Here is a 9,932-nt window from a genome sequence, read left to right as displayed (position 1 = left end):
TGTCATTTGTATTTTAAAATTTTTTTATTTTTAAATTTTAGTTTTTTTTTGTGAAATTTTTTATTTAGATCATTTTATCAAACCATTATTAATTTTATACTTAAAATTTTAATTTTTTAAATCTTACTAAATAAGTATAATAGTGATTTTAAAATTTATAGTTTTTGTTATTATTTAACTTATATGATAGAACTAAAATAATTAAAAATCAATTTGTGGAATCTCTCATTAAATCTTAATATCTTAATGTAGTTTTCTTAATATTATTACTACTTAGTTATCCCCATTTTTTTTGTGTCTTTTCAATCGTTTTTTTTATTTAATTTGTAAAAAATAAATTTAAACTAAAATAAATATAAAAAGATAAAAATGAAAAACTAGTTATAGATTGGACTAAATTTTAGGTGAAATCTAAAAGATTAAAATTTTAAGATAACTACTATATATATATTTAGTAAAATCCAAAAGATTAAAATCTTTAGTATATAATTAAAAATAGTTTGATAAAATTATTTATATAAAAAATTTCACTAGAAAAGAATTAGAATTAAAACATATAAAATCTAAAAATATAAATAAAAAATAATTTGTTTATTAAAGTGTAAAAAATGAGATTAATATAAAATTAGTTGGATTAAGAAATATTAAAAATTTAATATTATAAAAATATAAGAGATTTATATAATAATTAATTTGACCAATTTTAAAATCTTAGAGACGAAAATTATTTAAGTGTCTATTTTTAGAGATTAATTTGATTCTAAATAAAGTTATAAACTTATAATATATTAGACAATATGCGACACACATGATATGCCACATGTCACTAACTTGACATATCAATCAATCATCTTGTGATATGTGATATTAACTTACTACGTTATTATGTTATATGATATTTAATGTGATACGTCATTATTTAAGTAACAAATTAATTTGATTTATGTTTTATCTTTCAAAAACTAATATGACTAATTTAATCTTTTAGAAACTTATTTAAAGAATGAATAATCTTTTAGGGACAAATTTGAGTATTAACACATAATTTAGTTGGTTATATGTACAAATGCATTTAGGATAAAATATATAATGGACACACTCTTAAGAAAATTATAAACACAATAATTAACTAGCTAGCAATATACACAACATGATTAAGCTAACAATAATACACATAACAGTTAATTAGAAATGCACATACATGAATATAAGCTAACAATGCACAATATATGTACACACAAACAATTACTTTATAAATTTTTTAAATGAATATTATCACTCCTATTTTAATAATGTTATTTTTTTATAAATTCGTACAACATATATAAAATACATTATCAAAAATAAAAATAAAATCATCATTTTCCATTTTTTAATCAATGAGGTAAATTTTTTATTCAAATCACATAGTTATATATTATGAAATTTATTAATATTAAATTATTATAAAAAATTTCTATAATCAAAATAAAAAACTTAAAATATTTATAAAAATATTTGTATCTGAATTACGCATGAGAAATAGAAGAGAATTTAGTTGTTTAAAAAAGATTGAGAATTTTAAATTTATAAAGCAAAAAATAGAATAAAGAACTAGTCTAAAAATTTATTTGGGGCATGTGAAATTGTAAATAGCTCCTCAGTCATCACTGAATATGCTCCCCCGGCGCGTAGACCAACAACATATATGAGCTTTCAGGCTTTGACCACTGACCATATCACAACTGCTGAGTGCGCTAACCACCAAAACGCACACAAACATGGCTTCCTCTGCCGAACGCGATAACCCAAGTAACCCCCTTCACTCTCTCTTAACGCTCACATTTTCTCTAATTTTTGCCTATTATTATGATTATGATATTGGTTATTACTTCAAACAGTAATTAAAACGTTATCTTTGTGCATGTATTCATTTGAGTGTAGAACTAAAGCGCAATTCAGAGAATGTGTCACAATTCAGTGATATAGTTCCATTGTGTATTTATTAATGTGTTTTGGGTGTAAAATTCATGCGTATTTTGAATTGTTTTCTACCCCCTCAAATTGCCTAATTATCAAACCTTGACTTGGCCCTTGTTGGTTTTGCAGGATCTGCAAAAAGAGTTGCTGTTGTTGGTGCCGGGGTAAGGTATGTTTTTTCTTCTTCTTTCCTTGGTATCATCAGATATTCTGTTGCTTTTATCGTTTCTATATATCTTTCTACTTAGTTATTTGCTAATTCTTGAACTTATGGGTAGCACAAACGTAAATTGGTATAATAGTTATAATGAATTAAAGTACAAATGGGGGCATTGATAGCATTGTGCCACTTATTGTGTCTAAAATTGAGTTTAAAATGAATGATGAAATGTCATTTCAAGTTGTTTCTTTCTTACTCGCGATAACTAGCACTGTCTAACTTTGTATTGTGGTGGTAGTGGGCTTGCTGCGGCTTACACATTGAAATCACATGGTCTGGATGTCACTGTATTCGAAGCTGAAGCAAGAGCTGGTGGGAGGTTAAAAAGTGTCTCACATGATGGTCTGGTTTGGGATGAGGGAGCTAATACAATGGTAAGTTTACTAGTAGCAAGTGTGCCGAGATACTTAATTAAAAGCTACAATACGTGTTAGCTATGACCCATAGATACTGACTTGGACACTCCACATTACTTTGACATGGGCCCGGATAGACAGACATAGAAAAATCTTAAAATGATAGGACATGGATGCATATGTATATGTTCAAGATTTTATTTTATCAAGTCTCTGCTAAAACTTCTTGAAACATTCTTAAAACATGTCATTTGTGTCGATGCTTGTTTCTACTAAGTTTGTTTCAATAAAGTATCCTTTTCTTGGCATTTTTGAACCCTGGTTTACACTATATCCAATTTCTATTTGAAGTGTCTATGAATTATTTAGAGAAGACATATGGTCAAATACTTATATACCTTTGACATGTGTTGTATGAGTACCTCTGAGTGTCAGACACATGACACCTCACTTAGTTGGTGTGTCTGTGCTTGGTGTATTAGTAATTGTTGATGAAGAAGAAAGAATCATATTTCAGGGTGTGGATTATGAATTATTGAAAAATATTTTTTTAGCTTATATCATCAGTAGATTGAGGATAGAGATAAATAGAAGTGTATTGAATTGGGAGTTCCCTGCAATGTATTCTGAAGAAAATCCGGGGAAACTCTGCACAGAACCTATAGGGTACAAAGAAGAAGAGTTATAAACTTATAAATAATCGTAACTCCTTGCTAACTAATCGGTTCTAACTTCTAACAAACTACTCCTAAGTAACTATGTGTCCTTACATATGAACATGAAGCATACTACCTAGCAATTTGGTCTCTATGAAGTTTCACAACTTTGATCTTTGCATCAATAATTATTTATGTGGACTTGTTTGAAGAGCACATTTTGTTTTAGAGGAGGGCTTGTAAGTTGTATGTTGTAATTAGTTTAATTTGTTCTACACATGCTTCAATGCCAGAAGTTCTTACTATTTCGTTGTAAATTTGTTTGCATTGTGCAGACTGCAAGTGAATTGGAGGTTAAAGAATTGATTGAAGCTCTTGGCCTTCAAGGAAAGCAACAGTTTGTAAGAATCTTCTATCTTGGAAAATTAAACGTACAAGAATACAATTTCATATTACTAAGCCTCTCTTTCATTTATCTTTGACTGCTGGCCTCTTTCTAATCTCTATCTATTTGAGCCTCAGTTCTTTGACTTAATTTTGGTTTTGTTGTTGGAATTGGAACTTCAATAATATTTATTGAATCTTTATTCTGGTTATAAATGATATTCTTTTTATCATTACAGCCAAACTCACAGCATAAGCGCTATATTGCAAAAAACGGTAAACCGGTTCTGGTATGTCTTGCATACAAGTTTTGGTTTTCTAAATTATTGGTTTCTTTTTCAACTACTATAACTGTTAAATGGGTTTCCGTGCTTTTTAGCTATCTATTTCTCACAATTAAGTATGAAATGTGGTAACATTTTCAATAAGGTACCAACAAATCCTGCTGCACTACTGAAGACGCAACTCCTGTCTGCACGCTCAAAGGTTCCTTTCCCAGAACATACCTAAGGATCTTCCTGCTTCCAAGCTTATGGAATTTTAACTGTCATGTTCTTGCAACATTTTGTATAGTAGTAATGCTACCTACATATACTAACAACACACACACACACACAAACACACACACACACAAACACACACACACACACTCACAAACACACACACACATTTTTTAATATCATTTGATACGCACTGTAACATTTTACAAAGTGTTCAGATTTGGTGAAGTCTTTGTGTATCTTTTTTCTTTTTTAATTTGTTTGGCAGCTGTCAGAATATTTTCCAATTTCGCAAAATGTAGTTTAATAGTTTAAGTAAATCATGAATCTCAAGACTAAAATCAATCTGAGGGTTTGGGATATGCATGGTATATTAGTTACCTTTGGTGGCACTAGCTCTGGGATGTGCCAAGTATGTCCAAAAAGAGATATAAGGTTACAAGCTCAAAAAGTAGACCGATGGTGTGACTATTGGTACAGAAAACACTGATGCGCCTCCACGCAGATGAACACTAGTTATTTCTCTGTCATACATATTCTTTAGAACTCAAAAATATCCGATACGAACTCTGTCCTTATCTAATACCTTCAACAGGTTTGCTCATGCTAACTATCCTAGGCTGTTTCCTAGATTGGTGAAGACCAGGTGTAGGTCTTAGTTTCCTTCAATATTTTTCAATCAAACCAAACAATAGTTTATAGCTCAACGCCTCAACCTACCTGGCACACAGCAGATTTTCCCAACCCCTAATATGCAGGTATTTAATGTTAGTCTTCTCTGTGTTCACAATTACTTTTCAACATTCAACATCTCATGAACTTGAGCTTTCATCATCTGATGTTTGCACATTTTATATATATTTCATTCTCGCAATTGTTTGCAGATGAAAAGTTCTTGCTTGCTCTCTCTAAGAATTCCAAACTTGGGAATGAGATGCACTCTACGACATTGAAACCTAAGTTAGAAAATAAGATAAAGTTCTAGACATAATTTGGATGAGGGAGTGATTTATATAGAAGATAAATTAGAGCTTATTTTTTTGCTGTCCTTTTATTTCTATTGGTGATGTTGATTACCTGCTCGAAATATAGCTGGTAAAACCTAGTCATGTATTCACCATTAAAAATATATAAGTTTGCCTGCTGATTTTCTAGAATTTGCAGATCCAGCTAATTTTTGAACCATTTATGTGGAAGAGAAGTGACCCCTCTAGAGTGTGCGATGAAAATTACACAGAAAGGTGTGATAATCTAAGTTATTCACATCAAGTTCTATAGAAGACCCTTGCTTTTTCTGTACCTTTTTTTTAACAGATTTCTCTATACTTTATATTGTACCATATGTCGAAAATTGTATCCTATGATGACCTTTTATTTTCTTTCTTCCAGTGTTGGTAGTTTCTTTGAACGTCATTTTGGGCAAGAGGTATACACCACATGGCATTACCATCACCCACATTTAATTTTTCTGCTAATTTCTAACATGTTAAATGCTTACTGTGCATACAATTCCTGGTGCATAGTATTCTTTACATGGACTGATGAGGCTTTTGTCTTCCTATAACAAATTGTTTGAAGGTCGTGGACTATCTTATTGATCCTTTTGTAGGTGGTACAAGTGCAGCAGATCCGGAATCTCTTTCTGTGAGTTCATTCTCAGAATTTGAAATATTTCCACAGTAGTTCATATTTCAGGCTTTTCAATATGAATTTGGTTGTAACTGATTTTGGATATAATGTCTTAGTCTGTTGTTCTTCAAATTCTATAATTTATATACCAAGGAATTAGTTGACTACATAGAAACTAGGCAGTCGTAGGAATTAGTTGTATACTCTCCTAGAAAATTATCACTTATATATAATATATATAATACACACTTCAATATCAATAGGAGCAAGCTTTTGTTCTCTCTCTCTCTCCCCCCTATTTCTTAATCTTTTCAACACATACTGACTAATGGTGTCCTAAAAATAAATCACGTGACTACTGCGTTCAAACAGAACATTTGCGCAATCACAAGCATGATAGCATGGAAACTTGGTCCAAATGCTGGTCAAACCTTAAGATTTTATAATTTAACCAGTTGGGATAGTAAAAGCTTTAATTGCCCTATCTTTTGAGTTTTTGAATCTAATTTGCTTCCTTCATATATTTCAAACAGATATGCCATACTTTCCCAGAGCTATGGGATTTGGAGAAGAGGTATTACAGTTGCATGTAGTGCTGTTAAATTAAAAACTAATGGAGTCAACGATGCCTGATATTTTTTAGCTCAAAACTACTATATTCTAGTTGATATTTTCCTTTGAAATCAATATAATATGAATTATAGAGTCCTGACTCCCTCTCAGCTGTATACTGGTTCCAAACTCATTGATGTATATTAAAGAATATAATAAGGAATGGCTATAATAATTTTTTTGATATGACAAAGTTGTGTCCTCATTGCACCAGGGACCTGGTGAACTATCTGAATCATTTTTGCCATATATGTGCAAAAGCGATGACTCTTTCTCTGTAGGCAATTTCAAATTCATGTTTATTTGTTCATTTATATTCCATGTATTTATAATGTTCAACTGTGGCTTTTCAGCCTTTTTGCACTTTAGTAGACTTAGTTGCACCCAAACTGTTGACTATATAGATTAGCCAAGTGGTAAGTGCTCAATTCAAAATAACAAACAATCTGATTTAGTACTTGTTCAGGGGAAAGAGTTGCCACCTGAAAATTTGCACATTCTACATAACTTAGCCTTTTAGCTACAAACAATTGAAATTTGAATATGGGAGTTTAGCATGAGTCTTCCCTAGATATGAAAACATCATTTTTATTTATATATTTTGAGTAATGTGTACCCTATACGTTTCAGGTTCGGCTCCATTATAGCTGGAGCTTTTAAGTCAAAGTTATTTTCTAAACCGGATAAAACTAGTCAAAGGAAGGTAAAGGTTGCATCAAGAAAAGACAAGCACAAGCGTGGTTCATTTTCTTTCTTGGGTGGGATGCAGGTATTGACTCATTGTGCAAATATTTCTTCTCTACGGAAAAATGGGGGGAAACAAACAAACAAACTTGTGTTTTGCCTGATTAGAGACATAACATTGAATATCAAATTTGTATGTTTAGCAACGTCTCTTCCCTCATTATATAATTTTATCCAGTGCAGACACTGACTGATGCATTGTGCAAAGAGCTCGGTCAAGATGACCTTAAATTAAATTCAAAGGTTTTGACATTAGCGTACAATCATGATGGAAGTTCTTCATCACAAAATTGGTCTATTTCTTGTGCTTCCAACCAAAACATAGAAGCTGTTGATGCTGTAATTATGACGGTTAGTATGGTTTTTTTTCATTGTTATCACTTTTTACTTTGGCATTGATATCCCATTAGGTGAGGTTAGGTTTATACATAAAATGTTATATTGGTCTACCATAAGCCATGTGTGCAGTTAAACTATTAAAATCTAAATATTGTTTAAATATTTTTCACTTAATAATTTTCCTTAGCTTCCCTCTTCCTCCTTTCGAAGTTTGGTAAATAGGTCAAAAAAGGGAAGTCAGGGAAAGGCTTATCTGCTATAAAAGGAAAGAAAAACTTTCATTTTGTTGAGCACAATGCTGGTAATTTTATTTCATTACACATTTTTTGTGGAACTTATTACACATTGTAAGTTGTTACTTTTATTGTACTTAGGCTCCCCTATGTAATGTCAAAGAGATGAAGATCACAAAAAGGGCAACCCCGTTCCCACTTAATTTTCTTCCTGAGGTACACAATATTTTTCAAGTTGACCTGCACTTCGGTTAGTTCACTTCAAGTTTTAATGTTGAGTGTATATAGGGTGACATCTTATGCTCTTCTTTCACCATTACAACTTGGTCAGGCTTATCACAGTGTGTTATAGCCTAGCAAAATCCATTTGCTTGTGAATTTGAATGCTTACCATGTTTTAATTGGAGTTTGTGCATCATCTATATTTTAGAGGATGTTTCCATAAATATTAACTAATTAGATTGTGCCTTTACTACCTTCCATTTGTTAGAGTTTTCCAAAAGTATCTCACAATTCTTATTGTAGGTGACCTATGTGCCACTCTCAGTCATAATCACCACCTTTAGAAAGGAGAATGTTAAGAGACCCCTTGAGGGATTTGGAGTTCTTGTTCCTTCAAAAGAGCAACAAAATGGTTTAAAAACTCTTGGTACTTCTTCCATAAGTCTATTCCTCAATCAAACCTCAATAGCCTAAAATATTTTCTGACATGTCTGATTAATAATTTTTCTCAACAGGTACACTTTTTTCCTCTATGATGTTTCCAGATCGTGCACCCAGTGATTTACATCTCTACACCACCTTTGTAGGGGGGACAAGAAACACAGATCTCGCAAAAGCTTCAACGTACTTTATATCATAGTTATAATCATATGTTTCTGGAAAACCGCATATATTCTTTTCTTTTTCTCTCCTTTTTGCCTACTCATTCTTGTTCACTGCAGTGACGAGCTTAAGAGCATTGTGACTTCTGACCTGAGAAACTTGTTGGGAGCAGAGGGAGAGCCCACATTTGTCAAGTATGTTATGTCATCGATTTCTTTTTGGTGTAAACTCTACTTAGTGTTCTTACATGTTACATTTAATGGCAGCCATTTCTATTGGAGCAAAGGCTTTCCTTTGTATGGGCGTAACTATGCATCAGTTCTTCAAGCTATTGACAAAATGGAAAAGGATCTTCCTGGATTTTTCTATGCAGGTAACTTCTTTTGGTAAAGATTTGATTGTGAAAGTATAATTTCTACCAATTGTAAAAGAAATGATTTCTAATTTACCGTTGGTATAATTATTCAACTATGTAATTTATGGTTGGTAAATCATTGCTTGCATTCACAAGTTTATGGTGGCTCTAACCTAAACTAAACATGGAAATTTTTGTTGAGGTCAGATGAAGCCACAAGTGCATTTATGCAAAGTTGTAAATGCTAAAATTCTATGAAGATCTCTTCTATCCAATTCTTGTAAGGATAAGATCATATAAAACTGGGCATTAAGCTAACTTTCCTAAGGTTTAGTGAAATTCATCATGATTCTGTTTGTCCAGGTTTGTGTTGTCATATTTATAGAAATATTAGTGTTATATTTTACAAAATATAAGAGGGTATTGGGTGTATGTTGTAAAAGATAGAAGAGAGTCAGTTAAATTTTACCAGATCTCAAGAGAGGCGAGCATAATTTTCCCTATAAAAATTGATGAGTATGTACAATAATTTAAATTCTGATTTGCTTTAAATGAATATATTGGCAGGTAACCACAAAGGTGGGCTCTCAGTTGGCAAAGCGATAGCCTCAGGTTGTAAAGCAGCTGATCTTGTTATCACTTACCTCAACTCTTCTTCAGAGAACAACATAGTACCTGATAAATGATTGTCATGAGTTGTATGCTTTCTTTTTACGACTATGCTGCGTATATATAAAACTCAGCTACTAGTATAAAATACATGTTGGAATACATATACATGTTAAAAATAAATTAAATCATATATGTATTCATATACAAATAATTGATGACTAATTTTAGTGGCTGATTTTTGTATACGAATAACATTTTTGTTCTTTTTATCATAATGGTTTTATTAATTAACCCTATTTAGCTTTTATGAACATTGTAATAATTAATGCTCTTAATAAATAGTCCCTTTTTTAATTGAGGAAGGGAAGTTACAAGGGAAGTTCATTCTAATGCAATCATTTATATAAGCATGAATTATGACGAAATACAAATTGAGCTTAAACTTTTACCATACTTTTATTATCGATAAAATTTGATCAAGAAAAAAAGTAAAAATTGAGAATTGATT

General features: G+C 31.4%; 1 protein-coding gene across 2 annotated transcripts; it reads left to right on the top strand.

Annotated features, from left to right (window-relative positions):
* Positions 1 to 1,593: 1,593 nt before the first annotated feature.
* Positions 1,594 to 9,715, top strand: LOC112697223 (protoporphyrinogen oxidase 2). Of its 2 annotated transcripts, XM_025750311.3 has the most exons (18): positions 1,594 to 1,791; positions 2,089 to 2,128; positions 2,418 to 2,553; positions 3,527 to 3,592; positions 3,815 to 3,865; positions 4,005 to 4,061; positions 5,240 to 5,316; positions 5,465 to 5,501; positions 5,654 to 5,719; positions 6,238 to 6,278; positions 6,947 to 7,085; positions 7,244 to 7,411; positions 7,774 to 7,848; positions 8,158 to 8,281; positions 8,370 to 8,478; positions 8,577 to 8,651; positions 8,724 to 8,830; positions 9,380 to 9,715. In XM_025750311.3, the coding sequence occupies exons 1-18, from the start codon at positions 1,761 to 1,763 to the stop codon at positions 9,496 to 9,498; spliced, it is 1,518 nt and encodes a 505-aa protein (XP_025606096.1). In that variant the 5' UTR covers positions 1,594 to 1,760; the 3' UTR covers positions 9,499 to 9,715. The 2 variants fall into 2 exon arrangements, with proteins under 2 accessions (XP_025606096.1, XP_072053580.1); XM_072197479.1 differs by lacking the exon at positions 4,005 to 4,061 and having other exon boundaries at positions 1,596 to 1,791.
* Positions 9,716 to 9,932: the final 217 nt, after the last annotated feature.

This window comes from Arachis hypogaea, chromosome 6 (assembly GCF_003086295.3).
Source record: "Arachis hypogaea cultivar Tifrunner chromosome 6, arahy.Tifrunner.gnm2.J5K5, whole genome shotgun sequence".
Classification (NCBI taxonomy): domain Eukaryota; kingdom Viridiplantae; phylum Streptophyta; class Magnoliopsida; order Fabales; family Fabaceae; genus Arachis; species Arachis hypogaea.
The sequence above is the reverse complement of the archived record's forward strand: the minus strand, read 5'-3'. Positions and strand labels throughout refer to the sequence as shown.

Bases quoted from the DNA above. Each gene is read 5' to 3' on its own strand.
- LOC112697223 (XM_025750311.3), top strand. From the start codon at position 1,761: ATGGCTTCCTCTGCCGAACGCGATAACCCAA. The intron at 4,062-5,239 runs GTTCCTTTCCCA...TAGAATTTGCAG, and splicing joins TCCTGTCTGCACGCTCAAAG to ATCCAGCTAATTTTTGAACC. The intron at 5,502-5,653 runs GTATACACCACA...AATTGTTTGAAG, and splicing joins AACGTCATTTTGGGCAAGAG to GTCGTGGACTATCTTATTGA.